This window comes from Protomyctophum parallelum (assembly GCF_964188405.1).
Source record: "Protomyctophum parallelum genome assembly, chromosome: 11".
Classification (NCBI taxonomy): domain Eukaryota; kingdom Metazoa; phylum Chordata; class Actinopteri; order Myctophiformes; family Myctophidae; genus Protomyctophum; species Protomyctophum parallelum.
The window spans coordinates 45,507,650-45,529,619 of record NC_139707.1 but is presented as its reverse complement, the minus strand read 5'-3'; the positions used below and the strand labels follow the sequence as shown (position 1 = coordinate 45,529,619).

The 21,970-nt window shown below is 44.2% G+C and overlaps 1 protein-coding gene across 1 annotated transcript in view; it reads right to left on the bottom strand.

Annotated features, from left to right (window-relative positions):
• LOC310867033 (low-density lipoprotein receptor-related protein 1B-like) overlaps window positions 1–21,970 on the bottom strand; it is a gene marked incomplete at its 5' end in the record, with an annotated part of 569,593 nt that overhangs the window by 86,909 nt on the left and 460,714 nt on the right. Inside the window, 5 exon segments of the mRNA XM_083776826.1 lie at window positions 907–1,029; window positions 1,732–1,864; window positions 4,896–5,002; window positions 7,591–7,723; window positions 19,015–19,121. Of these exon segments, the coding sequence (XP_083632952.1) occupies window positions 907–1,029; window positions 1,732–1,864; window positions 4,896–5,002; window positions 7,591–7,723; window positions 19,015–19,121 (603 nt within the window).

Genomic DNA, 21,970 nt, shown 5'->3' with positions numbered 1-21,970 from the left:
CCGATGCATTAGACTTGTTGACCCATAAGTGTCACGGCCGTCCCAATTCATTTCCAATGAGAGTCACATGGTTTGACACAACATTTGTGTTGTATGAGGGGGACGAGGGGGTCAAAACACAGCCGGAAGCCGTACAACAAAAATGTTGTGTCAGACCATGTGACTTCCATTGGAAATGCATTGGCGCGGCCATGACACTTACCCTTTGTTTACATCTAGCATCCAACAATGTTGTAAGCTAGATGCAAAGGTATGAGTGAGGCCATAGACATCAAAGGGGGCTTCAGCCCCTTGCCCTTTTACCCCGTCTGTAAAACAACTGCCCTCTCCAGACCACGAATGCAGCATTTATTACTATGGTGAAAGAAATGCACACACATCCTTTCCATGCCATGCCGGAAAGGCAGCATTCAGGAGATTTTCTTCACCCCAGTGTAGTTTTTAAAGGGTTGGAAAACGACACCATTACGTCAGTCGCGGTGATGATAATATCTTGACCGCTCCGTATAGGTTTCCACCCGACAACAACAATGTTTAATGTTTTAATCTGTTTCCCTAAATTAATGCACTACTTTTACACTTTTACACTTTACGCAAAAGTAGAGACGCTATAGGTTGAAAGTGTGAAAGTCTGTCTGTGTGGGTTTTTCGAAAATGTAACCCCCCCCAAAAAAGTCTTAATAACAGGCACTTGAGACTAAAAATACCAAATACATTGGATCCATTCGGAACACAGTTTCTCCATTTCCATTTCCTGAAAAGAAAAAGGTTTTTGAGGGCAGCGCAAGGTTTTTTTAACAATCCGACACCTTCACAATGAGTCATGACGCCGCAGGAAATGGAAAAGTAATGAGATCCAACACACCCTTTTCTAAAGAAGAGCGCATTAAATTTTTCTCAACCTACCGCACATGTCGGCGTCTTCGTCAGAGTTATCTCCGCAGTCGTCCTTGCCGTCGCACACCCAGGTGTGGAGCTTACACAGGGTGTTGTTGCAAATGAACTCGTCGGCTCGGCAGAATAAAGCACCTGAAATTGCACAGGTAGTTCATTGTTTAATTGTTTTTTTTTATTGTTTTCGGCAGAACAATTTCTATTTTAGTTTAGTCATAGTCTTTGGAATAAAACGTCATTTTGAGCTTCATTCAGGATGCTATATGCCAAGTGGTTCCCAAAGTGGGGTCCGGGGACCCCCAGGGGTACTTGAGGGAGTTCCAGGGGGTCCCCAGCTAAATGATTGCGAACGCACTGAGCACTAACTATGAGACCCTGCAGATCATGTCTGTCTGTGTGTCCGTCTGTCTGTGTGTCTGTCCCGCTGTTACACCACCCGCCCGCCACCAGAGGGCGCAGCTGTATCACACAAAACACACACACGCACGCACGCACGCACTCTCACACACACACACACACACACACACACACACACACAACTTAACTTAAAAAACTTAACTTAAAAAAAAACTTAACTTAAAATGAAAAAGAAAAAACTTAACTTAAAAAAAAACTTTAAAAACACTTAACTTCAAAAAACTTAACTTAAAAATAAAATCTTAAAAAAACACAAAAAAGAGAACTTTAAAAAGAAAACCCTAAAAAAGTATGTAATTTATTCTAATTGTTGTTATTGCCATTTACGAGCTGCGTTCGCTTCCGCGTTTGCGCGTCTTACTTGTGGTTAGGAACCAAATGTACCCTTTGTGGGTCTGTAGCTCTGAGAGTGTACGTTACCGTGGCTACAGCTGTCCTCGTCGCTGTGGTCCACGCAGTCGAAGACGTCGTCGCATCGCCAGCGCAGGGGGATGCAGTGGGCGCGGTTCAGACACAGGAACTCGTCCTCCTTGCATTCCTTGACGCAGCCAATCTGTCGCCATGGGAACACATGTCAGCCTCAGCAACACAGGGTCCTCTTTACAGGGTGACGACGTGTTGGACCACATCGTCCACAGTTAGTAAGTTAGACACGTAAACCCCCCTTATGGTGGACCGGAGACCCTGCATATTAGTTTTATGTAATCGTGGGGAAAGGCTTTCCGTTTTTGAAGTAAGTAAGCCTTGGGGACTAACGGTACGGTGCCCAAGCCATGTGTTCTTAATCCCTTTTACTCGAGATTGCAAACAGTTTTTAATTATTTTTTTTATCTGTAATTTTACTCCTGAGTCACAGTCCGTGTCTAATCTCTACCGGCGTTCTATTATTTGTAAAACCCCTCAACTGTATACTTTAGTTCAAATAAAGCTTATGATGTGGAGCCTATCTCCTGTTTCTGTAGCGTGAGGCAGCTTGGACATCAACATGCCATGATGCTCCAGTGGAGTCCCATAGCTGTGTTCCCTCAATCTCAAAATGACACCTATATCAGTTATAAAAGGTACCTCTGTTAGACACACCCACAGATTCATGTCACAGGGACTTACCCCGATGATGCTGAGTGCCAAGCAGGGAGGCATTTCTATATTCTTTGGTTTGACCTGGCCATTGAGATGGTCCACAGTAAAAACCATGCGTGGAACCTAGAACTGATCACGAACACGCACCGGGGTCTCTCCATTTAGTTTAACGCATTCTGACCTGAGATCAGATTCATACGAGGTTTCCACTGGACACACACGGGTCTGATTTTAATGTATTTGAGAAACAAAAGCTAAAACTAATTTGAGCATGTACCGTATGCAAGTAAGTAAAGTTTATTTATAGAGCACCTTTCAAATTACAGTCACAAAGTGCTCTAACAACAATACAATTAAAACAAGTCAATAGTCAATAAAACAAGTCAAGAACTAAATCACTAATAAAGTAAGACAAAATAGAAAAAGCAGAGTTAAAATAAAGTTTTCAACAGTCCTTTGAAAATGTCCACAGAATCCACAGTTCTTAAAGTGACACTTCACCCTTTTTGGAAGAAAATATATAGGGGTCTTTATGTGTGTAATATGTGGTTTTAGATATTTTAGATTGTAGCAGTGAGCCCAGTGTCTCTGATGTCATGGACACTGGTCTCACTTCCTTCCTGGACTACAATTCCCAAAAAGCTTTGGTGCACTGCTCCTCCTTGTGGATAGGGGAGGTCTGTCTTACTGAGTACACATGTAGTCCAGGAAGTAAGTGAGACCAGTGTCCATGACATCAGAGACACTGGGCTCACTGATACAATCTAAAATATCTAAAACCACATATTACACACATAAAGACCCCCAGGAAAGTGTTCTAAAGCTCCTAAATGTCATTAACATATATTTTTAAGTGTCCCTTTAAGGTGGAGTGGGAGCTCATTCCACCATAGCCTAGGGGGCAAAACCTGCAAAGGCTCCATGATCGCCTTTGGTTATTCGTTTTGTCTGAGGAACAACCAGCAAAGCCTGTGATGTGGATCTCAGTGACCTTCTGGGCACATACGGTTGGAGCAGGTCACTATTACTCTAATCCAGTAGGTCTAAGGCTGTGCTCACTGTATCTTAACCCCGAGTGGTTTTGTCAGGCTCTCATACAATATTAAAATGACCAGAACTATGAACGGTGTACATTATGAGCGGCAGAAGAACTATGAACGGTGTACATTGAAGATGAGGTTGTGACAAGAGTGGCAATGTTGTTTTCGTCGACTACCTTTTTTAACTGACAAAAACCAAATGGAAACTAAATGAAAGCTAAGCTATGATGACTAAAACTAAATGTATTGGCAATTTCGTCAACACCTAAAATATAGACTATAAAATGCTAGGAAGGGGACTAGTGGACAAGAGATCCAAGTCATTTTACACTTGGTTGCATGCTGGAAATAGCAGATCTGTGTGTACTGACCTCGTCCGAGCCGTCCAAAACAGCCCTGTAGAGCGGTGTGTGTGTACTGACCTCGTCCGAGCCGTCCAACACAACCCTGTAGAGCGGTGTGTGTGTACTGACCTCGTCCGAGCCGTCCAAAACAAACCCTGTAGAGCGGTGTGTGTGTGTACTGACCTCGTCCGAGCCGTCCAAAACAACACTGTAGAGCGGTGTGTGTGTGTACTGACCTCGTCCGAGCCGTCCAAAACAACACTGTAGAGCGGTGTGTGTGTACTGACCTCGTCCGAGCCGTCCAACACAACCCTGTAGAGCGGTGTGTGTGTACTGACCTCGTCCGAGCCGTCCAAAACAACCCTGTAGAGCGGTGTGTGTGTGTACTGACCTCGTCCGAGCCGTCCAAAACAACACTGTAGAGCGGTGTGTGTGTGTACTGACCTCGTCCGAGCCGTCCAAAACAAACGCTGTAGAGCGGTGTGTGTGTACTGACCTCGTCCGAGCCGTCCAACACAACCCTGTAGAGCGGTGTGTGTGTACTGACCTCGTCCGAGCCGTCCAAAACAACCCTGTAGAGCGGTCTGTGTGTACTGACCTCGTCCGAGCCGTCCAAAACAACCCTGTAGAGCGGTGTGTGTGTGTACTGACCTCGTCCGAGCCGTCCAAAACAAACCCTGTAGAGCGGTGTGTGTGTACTGACCTCGTCCGAGCCGTCCAAAACAAACGCTGTAGAGCGGTGTGTGTGTGTACTGACCTCGTCCGAGCCGTCCAAAACAAACCCTGTAGAGCGGTGTGTGTGTACTGACCTCGTCCGAGCCGTCCAAAACAAACGCTGTAGAGCGGTGTGTGTGTGTACTGACCTCGTCCGAGCCGTCCAAAACAGCCCTGTAGAGCGGTGTGTGTGTACTGACCTCGTCCGAGCCGTCCAAAACAAACCCTGTAGAGCGGTGTGTGTGTACTGACCTCGTCCGAGCCGTCCAAAACAAACCCTGTAGAGCGGTGTGTGTGTACTGACCTCGTCCGAGCCGTCCAAAACAGCCCTGTAGAGCGGTGTGTGTGTACTGACCTCGTCTGAGCCGTCTAAAACAACGCTGTAGAGCGGTCTGTGTGTACTGACCTCGTCCGAGCCGTCCAGGCAGTTGTCATGGCCGTCACACCGCAGGCTGGCCGACACGCACCCCCCGCTGGCACACACATACTCGTTGAGCGAGCAGGACGGGACCACTGGGGACGGAACACACACACACACACACACACACACACACACACACACACACACACACACACACACACACACACACACACACACACACACACACACACACACACACACACACACACACACACACACACACACACACACACACACACACACACACACACACACACACACACACACACACACACACACACACACACACACACACACATCCTATATGAACACATCACACATCCAGGTGGCATATTAACCCATTTTGGACTGAGGCCGATTCTAAAAAAAGAAAAGTCTTCTAAATCCTAAAAAAGTTTTCAGAAAAACCCATGTTTCTGTGTCAGTGGTGCTCAACCTTTTTCATGTCAAGGACCCCCAGAATTATCTCTATTTGGCCGCAGACCCCCCCCCCCCCCCCCCCATCTGAAAATATGTAGTTCCAGGGACCCCGCCCAGAAGCGCCACATTCTCACGATTTCCCAAAAATAGTAGATCTGCTATTTTTCAACAGCTAAAGTATAACATAATGCTTAAAACACCTAAAGGGGTTCTCCCGCCCAGAATGGGTTAACCCAGGGGTTCTCAAAATGGCCTGATCTGCAAGATCATAGATCTTTCATAGATTTCCATAGATCTTTTTTGTATAACAAAGTCTGTATTTAAAAGTCCTTAAATTGTCACTTCACTGTCATCTGGGACCCCCCCTAAAAGCATGTTGGACGCACAGGTTGAGAACTACTGCATTTCAAACAGACCTGTAAGTACTCATATTGCTTTTTTCACAAAATCCTGTCGCCAAAAAATAGGCGATATTACATTAACGTACAATGCGACCCGTATTTAAGTTTCTTTGGCGAACGTTCCCCGAGGAATAGGTACAGTATATGATGGTGGTCAAGTGATTATAAGATTAACTCACATACACAGTGTGACCATCAGCTGAAAATCACCCCGGGGGAAGTCGATTTAATCTTTACTGGAAAGTGGACAGAACATTTTTACCCCACTATCGAGGTCATTTCAAGCTGAGAATGTGACACTGCAACCACCTCCCCCCCCCCTCCTCCTCCCCCAGGCCAGAGAGAGAGAGAGAGAGAGAGAGAGAGAGAGAGAGAGCGTGCTGAGTGTAACCTGCTGCTGAATAAAGTGCTTTAGTGGTGCAGGCCACAAAACAAATCATCCCAGCCCCGTCTCGGGGCAGAGTAGTGGTCGAGCAGCACAACAGTAGGTACAGTCACTATACTGTAACGGGGTACCACACCTCCACAGCTATAATTGTCTTGGCATGGGATAACTAACTTAAGGCTGATTTCTAAAGACCTCAACCCACCACAGGGCACTAGTTTGGAGTTCCAAAAGTTGAATGGCGACGATTACTACACTCGTGTACGCACTGTCAAATGGGTTCTTTGAAACTATTTTTCTATTATTTAATCCATTTTGACCTGAGATCAGATTCTAAAAATGTCTTCTACATCCTGACAGTTTTCTGAAAAAAGCTATGTTTCTATGTCAGTCGTTCTTCGATTTATTTATTTTTTGCAGAACTACAAGCTCGTAGCGCGCCACTCGGTGGCGCGCTATGAGCTTGTAGATCTGCAATTTTTCAATAGCTAAAGCATAACATGATGCTAACACCAAAAGGGGTTCCCGCCGAAAATGGGTTAAGGCTTCTAAAGACCTCAACCCACCACATGGGCGCTGGTTTGGAGTTCCAAAAAGTTGAATGGCAAAACAGTTACTACTACTCGTGTACGCACAGGACTGTCAAATGGGTTTATATTATTTAAGATAGGAGAAGGGGGGAGATAAATGTCTAAAGGAAAGAAAAAAAAAACACACAAGCCTTCAGGAGCTGAAAACTTTTGATAGGCTCCAACAATTTCAAGTTCATGAATTCTTCACTTTCCAAAAGCTGCAGCTTTCTTCGGGAGAAGTTGAAAGGCCTTGGGTGTGAAGTATATTAACCCATTTAGGCCTGACGTCGAAGTTTTTAAAATATCTTTTTTTATTTATTTTTTCTGAAAAACCTCATGTCTCAATATCAGTGGTTCTCAATATTTCATGTCAAGAACCCCAAAGATTATGTGTAATTGGCTGCCGACCCCACATCTGGAAATACAGTATGTAATTCCATGGACACCCCCAGAAGCAAAGATTTGAGCTAAAAACGTTCGCTCTGAAAGAATATATTCAAACATTTGGGCCACATTTTCACAATTCTTTCAAAAATAGCAGACCTACAAGATCTACAAGCTCATAGCGCGCCACTCGGTGGCGCGCTATGAGCTTGTAGAACTGCTATTTTTCAATAGCTAAATTATAACAATGTTTAACCCATTCTGAACGGGAACCCATTTTGGTGTTAGCATCATGTCATGCTTTAGCTATTAGCTCATATTTAGCTCATAGCGCGCCACCGAGTGGCGCGATACAAACTTGTAGGTCTGCTATTTTTTGAAAAATCGAAGAACGTCTGACATTTTTTTAGAATCTGATCTCAGGTCAGAACGGGTTATAATCAGACCAGTGTGTTGTCCAGTGGAAACCTCGTATGAATCTGATCTCAGGTCAGAATGGGTTAAGTATATATATATACCTGTTCCCTGGCAGTTCCTCTCGTCCTCTCCCGTCTTGCAGTCCTCTTGACCGTCACACAGCCACTTCAGAGAGATGCACAGGTTGTTATGGCAACGGAACTGGTCCTCCGCACAGCGGGCCTCGCAGTCCTTCTGTTTGGAGAGAACATGGAAGGACAAAAAAACATTAAAAAAAAATCACACCCATCCACTCCACCTTGGAGACCATTCTGTGGTTTGAGATACCTCTGTCTGTTCCTTTTCTACTGTTGGGAAATATCCCTGAAGAGTTTCTAATACAGGATAAATATTTAATCAAGATCCTCTTAGCAGCAAGTAAAAAAGCAATCACACGACGCTGGTGCCATAACAGGACCCACCAACGAAAGATCAATGGATGGACATTATTGAGGAACTGTATGCTATGGAAAAACTAACATTCATACTTAGACTACAAGAGGATAAATTCTATAAAAAGTGGGAAAAGTGGAATCTCTTCTCTCAGCCTATAGCGATATTGCAATAGGATTTCATTGAATGTTTTTTGCAATATGAAAAATGCAGCTTTTACTTTTTGTCTTTTTCTTTTCTTTTTCTTTCCGTATAGTCTTGTCAGTTGTTTTTTTCTTGTCTGTTCTTCCTTCAATAAAAATTAAGTGAAAAAAAAAAGAAAAAAAAAATCACACCCGTGTGAAGTAAGTGGTGCAGTAAGTGGGGGTCCCCAGGGAGTGTGTGTGTGTGTGTGTGTGTGTGTGTGTGTGGGGGGGGGGGTTCCAGACCTACAGGAACACACCCAGGGTGCCGGCCCGATTCCGGCGAGCCGCCCCGCATCCGAAACGGTTGAGAAATGACAGAGTTACTGTGTGTGTGTGTGTGGGGGGGGGGTCCCTCTACTGTACTGTACTGGCACACCCAAAATCACTATATAGTTAATAACTAATGTGCGTGTGTGTTTGTGCGTGTGTGTTACAGTAGGTTGCGCACAGGTGGTGAAAAACAACCATGCTTGTTTTCGTGCTCAGACGCACCCACCCAGCCTGCACACACTTACCCACACACACACATAGTCACTTAACCCTTTTACTGCTGCCATTTATTGAGAAATTAGGACCTAATTCATGCCAGCATTTTTTTAATTTGAGCTCTTATTTTGAAAAGCCACATTTTGCCTCAACCGGAAGTGAGCTTATCCCTGCCAGCTTTACGTTGCCAAGACAACCTTTGTTTACATGATCGAATCATGCCGGTACATTTTAGCACTCCACAACGTCGGCTCGTGCCGTCAAAGAAACGCTGTTTTGACCAAAAATGCCATCTGGGACAAGGAATAGGAGATACAGGCGATTGAAAGAAACGGATAGAATGGATTCTTATGGCGACGGTGAATTAATATGAACGATCCAGTGCAGTGCTAACAGCACTGCTAGCTAACCGGCTAACGTGAGTAGCATTATGGCTTGATCAATCATAAGCACTATAAAAGAGCAATTGCCGAAGGGCTTCGGCAATGGCAGCAAGCGTTAATATCAAATTAATGCTTCAATTGCCGAAGGGCTTCGGCAATGGCAGGAAGACGGTTAAGGAAGTGGTTGCACCACTTAAAAAACAAAAAATTCTGTCCTGGAACTACTTTTAAGATACAAGCAAAGCTCTTAATTGCGTGTAGGCCTATGTATGTCGGTCTCTGTTTGGAGTACGAACAGCTGCAATACCGCTGGCAGCCAGCAGCCTCATTTCAGACAAAGAATTTCTGCCTTTTGACAAAGACAAAGCCTATGGTGTAGATGTAAAAAAATGTGTTTACTAAGTCTAGGCGGTTTAAGTGGGTAAAACAGGACGATGCTGGCTGTCTGGTCATGCCTAGCTTCCATCCATCCCACTTCAACCGCTTATCTGTAGTCGGGTCGCGGGAGCAACAGCTCCACCAGAGAGCTCCAGACTTCAATCTCCAGAGCATCATTAGTGACTTCCTCCTGGGGGATTCCGAGACGTTCCAAGGCCAGTGAGTCGACGTGTTTCCTCCAACTGCGCCTTGGTCTGCCCCGGGGTCTCCTCCCAGTGGGACGTGATCCTTGGTCTGCCCCGGGGTCTCCTCCCAGTGGGACGTGCGTCGAGGACCTCCCTAGGGAGGCGCCCGAGAGGCATCCTAACCAGATGCCCCGAACCACCTCAGCTGTCTCCTTTCCAGGCGAAGGAGCAGCGGTTCTACTCCGAGTCTCTCTCTCGTGCGACTGAACTTCTCACCCTATCTCTAAGGGAGATGCCTGCCACCCGTCGAAGAAAACTCATTTCGGCCGCTTGTATTCGCGACCTGATTCTTTCGGTCATGACCCACACTTCATGACCATAGGTGAGAGTAGGAACACTTCATGACCATAGGTGAGAGTAGGAACACTTCATGACCATAGGTGAGAGTAGGAACACTTCATGACCATAGGTGAGAGTAGGAACACTTCATGACCATAGGTGAGAGTAGGAACACTTCATGACCATAGGTGAGAGTAGGAACACTTCATCACCATAGGTGAGAGTAGGAACACTTCATGACCATAGGTGAGAGTAGGAACACTTCATGACCATAGGTGAGAGTAGGAACACTTCATGACCATAGGTGAGAGTAGGAACACTTCATGACCATAGGTGAGAGTAGGAACACTTCATGACCATAGGTGAGAGTAGGAACACTTCATGACCATAGGAGAGAGTAGGAACACTTCATGACCATAGGTGAGAGTAGGAACACTTCATGACCATAGGAGAGAGTAGGAACACTTCATGACCATAGGTGAGAGTAGGAACACTTCATGACCATAGGAGAGAGTAGGAACACTTCATGACCATAGGTGAGAGTAGGAACACTTCATGACCATAGGTGAGAGTAGGAACGAAGATTGCTCGGTAGACGGAGAGCTTTGCCTTCTGGCTCAGCTCTCTTTTCGTCACAACAGTGAGCGGTACAGCGACGGCAATACCGCCCCTGCCTGGCTTATTGACCACAATTACTTGACACTTGTATTGCCATACAAGTGGTTTGTTTGTATTTTGAGGAAGCCAATCTTTTCCATTCATTTTGGTGTGGTATTATGAGTAGCAGAGATTTGACAACGTTCCAAGAGAGGTGATCAATAACACAGTTTACTTGCTATGAGGGAAATAGTCTCTGAAGAAAAGATGAATGGCTTTTAGATTTTATGAACACCGTTTTGTTCAGCTGACATTGACAACATTATTCAGGTCAATTAGGTTGGCATTTCAATGACTGGACTAAATGGAAACCAGGCATGCAGTAGGACAATTAAAATGAGGAGGGCTTGCATTGGATGAAACTATTCTGTATTTGCATATAGTACTCATTTTAAATAATGAATGCTTCGGTGGCAGAAAACAATGGTTGGTATGGCCCTTTAAATCTCCTACCGATAAACACTGGGGAATTAGGATAACGTTTGTTCCACTTTATTAAACCATTTAGGCCAGACGTCGAAAAAAAAAAAGTTCGCTCTGAAAGAATAATATATTCAAAGATTTGCGCCGCATTTTCACGATTTTTCAAAAATAGCAGACCTACAAGCTCGTAAGCGCGCCCCTCGGTGGCGCACTATGAGCTTGTAGATCTGCTGTTTTCCAATAGCTAAAGTATAGCATAATGCTTAGTTAAAACACCCAAAGGGGTTTCCCGTGCATAATTGGTTAAATAATTTCCAAGTCACCCAGCAGACTATTACAGCCAAATAAGCAAACTTAGCTGCTACCGGCAGGCCGTTTCTCTCTTCTTATCAGTCGACTGGAGGTAGATAGATTTAATATATCTAACAATGAACGTGACTAATTCCTTTCTGCACGGACGCAGACTAACTAACTCAAACTAAAGCGCCCCCGTGGCCGCCCCCATAATCTCCACACAGCTTGCACTGCAAAGTGCAAACAACGAGGCGGCACGCACACAAAGCTTCTACAAACCTCCTGAAATCAACAAAGCTTTTGTTTGTTGCACAAACGTGCATATTTTACTTTTGCATTGCTTTCCCCTCTCTCTCTCTCTTTTATTTTTTATTTATTTAACCTTTATTTTAACCAGTAAAATCACATTGAGGCTGCGTCTCTTTTACAAGTGGGATCTGGCCAAGAGGCAGAAATAAAATTACACTTCAATACCACATCGTCAATGTTATACATTTTGAACCAGCAAATACAACATCCATAATACACCTTAACCCATTCTGAACGGGCACCCATTTTGGTGTCAGCATCATGTTATGCTTTAGCTATTGAAAAATAGCAGATCTACAAGCTCATATCGCGCCACCGAGTGGCGCGATACGAGCATGTAGGTCTGCTATTTTTGAAAAAATTGAAGAACGACTGACATTTCTAGAATCCGATCTCAGGTCACTCAGAATGGGTTAATCAGACCAGTGGGTGTCCAGTGGAAACCTCGTATGAATCTGATCTCGGGTCAGAATGGGTTAAAGTACCTATGCATAGATACAAGTCACCTGTCCTACTTTTTAGCAGCAGGGCAAAATACACCATATACACAATCTACAACGATCTGAACCGACATAATAAATATCTAGGCATGAACATACTGTAGGCTAGTTACATATCCACACATGTGCAGGTGTTGGACTGTACATCATAAAGATGATCCTTTTGAAACTTCTCAAGGGAACTTTCAAAGACAATTTTTGTCTGGACTGTAGATCATTCCACGACCAAGGGGCCAAAGAAGGCCAGACATTTTTTACCCCCCCCCCCCCCCCCCCCCCCCCCTTCCCTCGGATTTGAATGCTGGTACTACACACCGCAGTCAAGCATTTGACCTGAGGTTGAGGCCGTTTTGGACCAAGTCTAATTTGGATCTCAATCACTCTCAATCACTAGCTTTCCTTTCATCCACTGACTGCCATGCAGGCTGCCATTTAACCCATTCTGACCTGAGATCAGATTCTAAAAACGTCTTCTACATCCTGACAGTTTTCTGAAAAAGCTATGTTTCTATGTCAGTCATTCTTCGATTTTTCAAAAATAGCAGACCTACAAGCTCGTAGCGCGCCACTCGGTGGCGCGCTATGAGCTTGTAGATCTGCTATTTTTCAATAGCTAAAGCATAACATAGTGCTAACACCAAAACGGGTGCCCGCCTAAAATGGGTTAAATGCAGTTGTGTTTCTTATTGACCACAAAACCAACCAACCAACAACAAACAGATAAATCAATCCATAAATGCGCAGCATCTGTACCGTGTGTGTGTGTGTGTGTGTGTGTGTGTGTGTGTGTGTGTGTGTGTGTGTGTGTGTGTGCGCGTGTGTGTGTGTGTGTGTGTGTGTGTGTGTGCGTGCGCCTTCTCCACGTATCCCGTAACAATTTGACTTATAAACTCCTCATACGTATACATATCGCCGAGTGTCAGAGAGACTGTATGTACAGTATGCTGATACTATAACGTATAATTGGGGTGGTTGTATTCCGTCTCCCTGCTCTTTCCATTGAGACATTTAGTCTCAGTGTCAAAGGTCATGCCTCACCTAGACACAGGATCTGAAAACACTTTTTAACTGATGGTCAATATTGAATTCCTAGCTCCCCTGAGCAAGCAGGAAGCCTCTATTAACCCATTCTGACCTGAGATCAGATTCATACGAGATTTCCACTGGACACACACTGGTCTGATGAACCCATTCTGACCTGAGATCAGATTCTAAAAATGTCAGTCGTTCTTCGATTTTTCAAAAAATAGCAGACCTACAAGCTCGTAGCGCGCCACTCGGTGGCGCGCTATGAGCTTGTAGATCTGCTATTTTTCAATAGCTAAAGCATAACATGATGCTAACACCAAAATGGGTTCCCGTTCAGAATGGGTTAAAAGCTCTATTAAAAATGTCAGCACTTGCGCACGGTTCAGATCTGGGGTACTATATAGGTTCAATATTATATATGTGTGACTATATACTTCACTTTATTTTGTTATTTGCTGCTCATTAAACTAAATGGGTCAGCAGTCGAGTCACACTTGCTGTGATTGGATTTCTCTTAAAGGCAGCTGGATTGAAAATTAAAGGCTAACTAACCTCATGTTTAGCATGCTAAACCCTTTCAACGGTTGCTAGTGTTTGTAGCTCAGGGGTGGATACACGTTTTCAGCAATAACCCTGAAATATTGATCCACGCTGGTCGTTACCAAACCAAATTAAGTATTTAACTTATCTTAATTGACAATGAATTGTTTTACTGCTGACAACAATAGCAGCCATGGTTGACTAATTAAAAGCAAAAGAAAGCGGTAAATAAATTGTGCTTTCCCAAAAAGAAAGAATGTTTTGACCGAAAACAAGGTCCTCTTCAGGCAAACTAATACTTTTGTGAAAAGAAAATCTCCACGGCACATCAACGCCGGCTCTTAAAAATGCATAAACAAAATGCCATGTAACACATTCCAGCTAACAAAAAAATAATCTAATTAATTTATCGGCTAGTTTAAAAGACAGATCAATTACTAATTAATTGTAAGTGATTGCGTTGCCATTCTAACGTCGCTATAGAGTCGAGGCCATCACACTCGCGGTGATGTCCTTTAAGGATTGACCCCGCCTCCCTGTGGTTTACCCAACTTCTAGACCAATCAGTGAACGGGGGTGATAGCTCCAGAGTGAAAAGACTTGACTGATAGTGAAAACAGAGAGATGGGTCTGTGTCCGCGGTGATAGCTGATCATCACCGCGACTGACGTAATGGTGTAGTTTTCCAACCCTTTAACCCATTCTGAACGGGAACCCATTTTGGTGTTGACTGTTGAGCATCATGTCGTGCTTTAGCCATTTAAAAATAGCAGATCTACAAGCTCATAGCGCGCCACCGAGTGGCGCGATACGAGCTTGTAGGTCTGCTATTTTTGAAAAATCGAAGAACGTGTTGTCCAGTGGAAACCTCGTATGAATCTGATCTCAGGTCAGAATGGGTAACCGATCACCAAAAACTGTACAGTATGTATGAGCCTTTACACAAATCTGTGTCACATGGGGACTCCCGACCCCCGTTTTGTGTATCACTGGTGTAGACTTGCAGGAGCAAACATGCAGGAAAAAACTAAATACCTAAACTAAAGTGATATACCGTAGGCGCGTTGACAGACCAGCACGTCGTCTGTCAGGACGAAACCTCACACTGTACGTCCAAAACTGTCACTTTTCACGGTTCGAATTCAAATAGCAGATCGACAAGCTCATTTCGCACTGCGTTTTTTCAAGCTTGCAGATCTAGCTATACCTTTATTTGAAGCATTTGCGTGATGGGTAAATGGTGCATTTATATAGCGCCTTTTATCCAAGGCGCTTTACATTAGATTGTGCATTACATTCACCCATCCACACACACATGCATACACCGATTGCGGCGAAAGCCATGCAAGGTACCACCAACCAGCACATCGGGAGCAATTTGGGGTTCAGTGTCTTTGCCCCAAGGACACTTCAACATGTAGACAGGAGGAGGAGCCGGGACCTGCTCTACCTCCTGAGCCACAGTTGTGATGCTGTATAACTTCAAAAAACTTAACTTAAAAATAAAATCTTAAAAACTTAAAAAAAACACAAAAAAACTTAACTTAAAACAAACTTTAAAAACACTTAACTTCAAAAAACTTAACTTAAAAATAAAATCTTAAAAACTTAAAAAAACACAAAAAAACTTAACTTAAAAAAACTTTAAAAACACTTAACTTCAAAAAACGTAACTTAAAAATAAAATCTTAAAAAAAACACAAAAAAGAGAACTTTAAAAAGAAAACCTTAAAAAAAGTATGTAATTTATTCTAATTGTTGTTATTGCCATTTACGAGCTGCGTTCGCTTCCCGCGTTTGCGCGTCTTACTTGTGCTGTACTATGATCAAGTAGGACGTTCATTTACACACAAAAAAACCCTCAAAATGTTACACTACTATGGATATAAGAGTTTTTTTGCCTGGACAGACAGCGACTAAAATGTGGATTCTCTGTCTCCAGCACCGCCCTGCAGGGCAATAAGGACCGCTGGCATTTCAAAAAGGAGAATAGTTGGGTAGGTGATCCATGATGGCCATTGTGGATGCCACCGGGAATCACCACTGTGGATATTAACCATTATTGAATGGCAGCTTGGCTGCCCATGAAAGACGTTTGACGCCACTGACCCAGAAAGCTGCCATTGGGGAGCCAGCTCATAAGAAAGGGTTAATGAGGGTTGCATTGTCACGCATGGGAGAGGAATTATATATAAAAATCGGGTGTGCAAATGTTTAACCCATTCTGACCTGAGATCAGATTCATACGAGGTTTCCACTGGACACACACTGGTCTGATGAACCCATTCTGACCTGAGATCAGATTAAAAAAATGTCAGTCGTTCTTCGATTTTTCAAAAAAATAGCAGACCTACAAGCTCGTAGCGCGCCACTCGGTGGCGCGCTATGAGCTTGTAGATCTGCTATTTTTCAATAGCTAAAGCATGACATGATGCTAACACCAAAATGGGTTCCCGCGCAAAATGGGTTAACAGAGCAATAAATTAGCCGGCATAATGAATTGTAATAACGAGTACTGTGTCCTTGAATTATGCATTGTACAGTGAATCATTGCTAGTGATTAGGTTTCTTTCTTTTCTCTTTTTTTTCTCCCAGGAATTGCTCAACGCTGCTAAAGAAAATCTCCTAAACTCCACGCCGTGCTAGACAATGGAATATATATTCAAGTTTAATTTCCTTTCAAATGTAGACTGTGAGAAATGTAACGCTGGTTTTTTTTCCCCTCGCGAAGGTGCGAGTTCGAAAATTGCAAAGCCAATTTGCGATGCGTCATGCATTCAAAATCTTCAGGCATACAATATTTTGTATAATGCAATTACCATTGTTTGCTCTGCCAGCCAATGCCATCTCATAAAAGAAACCTGACTGAATACACATAACTCTGTGTGATATTGAATACAACATAATAAACACATTGGTGCGACACAGAATGAATACAAATACATTTAAACTGCAAAAAAGAGAGAGAGAGAGAGAGACAAACTTGGCTAAATAATGTGGGTAAGTGTAAATGATGGAGACAGAGTTCAGAATATGAATATGTGCCAGGGGTGTAGTATAGTAGAGCTTCTCAGTAGCACAGCTTTATATGCACAGCAGTCACTGCATATAAGGCTTATGTGTGTTCACACTTTGTGTTTTCTGGGGAGGGGAAGAAACACAAAAAATCAACAACTACTGCCTGGAGTCAGTGGAGTGCATTTTGTGCGGATATGAAAAGCAAAAAGAAAACGGCCCACTCACACTGCAGTCTCATAGCACCTCTGTCACACTTGTTTACACAGTATTTTAACAATTAACCATGGTGGCGAGCAGTGTTGCCATGTCTGCTTATTATAACTTTTTGCCATGGTGGCGAGCAGTGTTGCCATGTCTGCTTATTATAACTTTTTGACGTTGTGGCGAGCAGTGTTTCCATGTCTGCTTATTATATACTTTTTGGGGACGTTTTGTTTTCCTAGACCTGGTTGGCTGGCGGTTGCTTATTTCTCTCACAAAACCTGGAAACACTGGGCTGGTGTGTGTCTGTGGTTTTAGAGACAGCAGATGAAGAGCATCTGGGCAGAGTAGTATAGTCAAACTTCTCAACAGGTAGGCTACTTAATTTCACTTTCTCAGTTCTGGTGTTTAGAGTTTTCTTCAAACTCATTAAAAAATAAAACAGCTCCTAAAACATATTTAACCCATTCTGGGCGGGCACCAATTTTGGTGTTAGCATCATGTTATGCTTTAGCTATTGAAAAATAGCAGATCTACAAGCTCATAGCGCGCCACCGAGTGGCGCGCTATGAGCTTGTAGGTCTGCTATTTTTGAAAAAAATCGAAGAACGACTGACATTCTTTAGAATCTGATCTCAGGTCAGAATGGGTTGATCAGACCAGTGTGTGTCCAGTGGAAAACCTCGTATGAATTTGATCTCAGGTCAGAATGGGTTAAGGGTTCGCTCGGGTGGTTCGGTCACAGTGTGGGTGTCCGAAGACGGGCGTGTCGTGGAGGAGGGTGATAATTGTCATGCAATACTGCAGGCGGGGAGTGAGTGGGATTGGGTGGGAGGAGTAGGACAAAGGCGCTACATCCGCTCAGTGGGGGAGGGGGGCCACCAGGAAAGGTCCGGGCGTGCTGCCATTCTGACAGTGCCATCGTGATAATGTCACTGTACCTGTATATCAGTGAGTGACAAATAAACCCTCTTCTATCTTGAATCCTGTTGCATCATTCTTGTGAGAGCAACAAAGGGTTGTGTCGTTGTCTGTTGGTTTGTATAATTTATGTTCTGTAAAAGTGTTGGTATTAGTGGCTTGTTTGTTTGTGTGTGCCTCGACGGAGTGAGCGGTAGAGTTTCTGCTATCTGCAGAAAAGGTTCAGTTGTTTTTAACTTTTCTAATGAGGCCAGCTTGCCTGCCCAAACAGCGCGACAATAGAGATTACTGTAATGTGAATTGTTCGTGACTGCAGCATGGATGTCAACAATGCAACATTAAGTACATTGAGTTACATTAATTGACATAGATAGGCACGAAACAAACATCATCCAGAGGCGTTAACCCATTCTGAACGGGAACCAATTTTGGTGTCAGCATCATGTTATGCTTTAGCTATTTAAAAATAGCAAATCTACAAGCTCATATCGCGCCACCGAGTGGCGCGATACGAGCTTGTAGGTCTGCTATTTTTGAAGAATCGAAGAGCGACTGACATTTCTAGAATCTGATCTCAGGTCAGAAAGGGTTAATCAGACCAGTGTGTGTCCAGTGGAAACCTCGTATGAATCTGATCTCAGGTCAGAATGGGTTAAAAGGCTAATATGAGGCACAGTGGATGTGCCTCATATAGAGTGTTGTCTGATCCTTCACATAATATTATCTTCAGAGTATGAGCTGTTATACCCTCTGGTAGACGCTACAGAGCAACCGCTTCAAACTTTATTTTCTTCCCACTTCAATTGTTCTACTAAACAACCGCCACATAGTTCATAGTTCTCAGTGGGGAAGGGACTTCTTGACCTTCAGTTACTTATTTCACTTTACTGTGATTGTGATACTATAAACTGTGAATACTCTAGCACTTTTTTATATTATATACCTTCTCTTATTGCAATTTGCACTTCCCTTGTGATACTCTTGTGACTTGTACTTTTTGCTGCTACCGCGTATTGTCTTTTGTGTATCGTCTGTCTGTTTTAAAAAGCGTTGATGTACTAATGCACTTTTGCCCAACACAAATTTCCCCTCGTGGGACAATAAAGTATATCTCATCTCATCTCATCAACTCTACACAGTGTCTATTTAAATACCAGCTGGACACAACATGGGTTAACAAATGAACACAATTAAAACGGATAGAAGTCCAACATGGATGGTAAACACATCGCTGGTGGTACTGACCTCGTCTGAATTGTCCACGCAGTCGTAGTCCCCGTCACATCGGAACCGGGACGAAATACAGTCCCCGTTTGTGCACGGAAACTCCTTGTGGTTACAGGTAACCGGTTCTGTATGAAGAGCACGCACACACACACGCACACACACACACACACACACACACACACACGGACACGGTCAGCGTCCAACAGCGCTGTGGTGTTCAAAACCGCACTAATTCCTTGGCAGCAAAAAACGTTGTTCCGCTAAATTACCGCTGATCCTTCCGTATCGGTATTCCTGTAGCTGCCAGCGTTATATTATGCTCATGATGTAAATACCTTCACAGCCATATTCCACACCACAACAGAGAAGGGGGGGGACGGGGGACGGGGACAACGGGACGGCCCGAGTCCCCGAAGCCAGGGAAAACCTGGCAACCGCCATTGCACCCATTTAGAGCGAGGCCCTGCGTCCCTCAGGACGGCATTAGGACGTCTTTAAACAGCTGCATCAGATCCAGTGCCTGCCTGTGGGCCCCGAGTCTCTCCTCTTGTTATCATGGACGGTTAGCCAGCTCGGGGTGTGTGTTATGAGCTGTGTGCACCGCCAGCCAGCCAGCCAGGCTCTCCCTCCCAGCAGGCACTGCTGTCTGCACAGCACAATCTGATTTGCAGCCTCTCCTCTCCGCTGGCTGCTTTGTCTACCGGGCCCACCTGCTTAAATCATTCTGACCTGAGATCAGATTCTAAAAAAATGTCTTCTACGTCCTGACAGTTTTCTGAAAAAGCCATGTTTCAGCTGAAAAAAGCTGAAAAAGCTATGTCAGTCGTTCTTCGATTTTTCAAAAAATAGCAGACCTACAAGCTCGTATCGCGCCACTCGGTGGCGCGCTATGAGCTTGTAGATCTGCTATTTTTCAATAGCTAAAGCATAACATGATGCGAACACCAAAAGGGGGTTCCTGCCCAAAATGGGTTAATTCTTCCACGTCCAACACTTGACTGGCCTTTATTTGCATTTTAAGTGACATTAATAGGTATGGGGGAATACGCCGGCTAATAAATCACGCAAATGATGCACACTCAGCACAGTCGCGTATATACTATATACACACCATGCCGTGGTGTCGCACGGGCGCGCACACACGCACACACATCTCCAACGCCCCGCGTGCGCACGTAGTGTCTGATTTATGCTAGGTTGCGCCCGCGGTGTCAGGCACCCAAAATAGCAGATGGACGCAGGCAGCATTGTGAGCCTGTCGTCGTGCACCGTTCGTTCTATGTAAGAAAGGCAGTGGTATAGTGGAGCGGAAATTGTGAAATTGTCTGTATTTTACGCTCTCAGATTATTATTTTTTTGCCCATAACTAAAGAACCAATGATAGCGGGTTACAAAATGTATTTTCCTGGATGACAGCTGATCGTCCGTCACTCCACATGGATTTTGTTTAACACCCGGTTCCGGCGACCCTGCCCGCGTCTGAAACGGTTGAGAAATGACAGAGTTAACGTGAGGGGGACCGGGTCCCCAGGGGGTCTCCCCTCTACCGTAGAGTCACACCCAAAATCACGTAATGATTGACTTAACCCATTCTGACCGGGCACCCATTTTGGTGTCAGCATCATGTTATGCTTTAGCTATTTAAAAATAGCAGATCTACAAGCTCATATCGCGCCACCGAGTGGCGCGATACGAGCTTGTAGGTCTGCTATTTTTGAAAAATCTAAGAGCGACTGACATTTTTAGAATCTGATCTCAGGTCAGAATGGGTTCATCAGACCAGTGTGTGTCCGGCGGAAACCTCGTATGAATCTGATCTCAGGTCAGAATGGGTTAAATCAGATTCCCATCATGCACCTGTGCACAGTGTGAAGCTCAACGGCACCACTTTGTCACCTGTTGGTACCCTAAACCAGGGTTTTTTTTTTTTTTTTTTTTTTTTACTTTTAATAACTTACAGGAGTTCTTACTGTATGGTGTGTGTGTGTGTGTGTGTGTGTGTGTGTGTGTGTGTGTGTGTGTGATATGAAATGTGAGCTTACCATACTGAAGAACAAACATGACGCACGAAGCACAAACAGGAACGTTGTGTATGTAATGTATGAAAAGACAATCTTTTGCACGGGGGGGGTAAATAAATTGTTTTGCTCTTAGGAGTGGTGATGAATGTTTTATCGCGTCAGAAAGGTGAGCTTGGTGAAATTACAGATGATATCGCCTCAGCTTCTGGTGCCTACAGAGCGGCCTCATTACTAGCACATCAATAGACGGGCTGGAACGGGGAAGACTTGAGCAGGGGGGGGGGGCGGTTCAACGGTGGGGAGGTTTAGCCGCATCGCACACAACGATAGTCCATGGTAGAAACCTCTTATGTCCAAAGCCGGGAATATAAAGAAGTTGTGTTGACTGCTATTTTTTGAAAAAAAAATCATGTAAATGTGACGCAAATCTTTGAATATATATTTTTTCAGAGCGATCGTTTTTTTTTTTAACTCAAATCTTTGCTTCTGGGGGGGGGGGGGGTGGGGGGGGGGTGGGGGTCCTTGGAAAAAACACATCTTTTCAGATGGGGGGATCCGCGGCCAAATACAGATAATTCTGGGGGTCCTCGACATGAAAAAGGTTGAGCACCGCTGACATATATATAGAAACATAGGTTTTTCAGAAAACTGTCTCTGATTTAGAAGTCTCTTATTTTTTTGTAGAATCGGCCTCAGGTAAACTGCGCTGGTGGAAAACGGTTTAACCCATTCTGACCGCGGGCACCCATTTTGGTGTCAGCATCATGTTATGCTTTAGCTATTGAAAAATAGCAGATCTACAAGCTCATATCGCGCCACCGAGTGGCGCGATACGAGCTTGTAGGTCTGCTATTTTTGAAAAATCGAAGAACGACTGACATTTTTAGAATCTGATCTCCGGTCAGAATGGGTTAATCAGACCAGTGTGTGTGTCCAGTGGAAACCTCGTATGA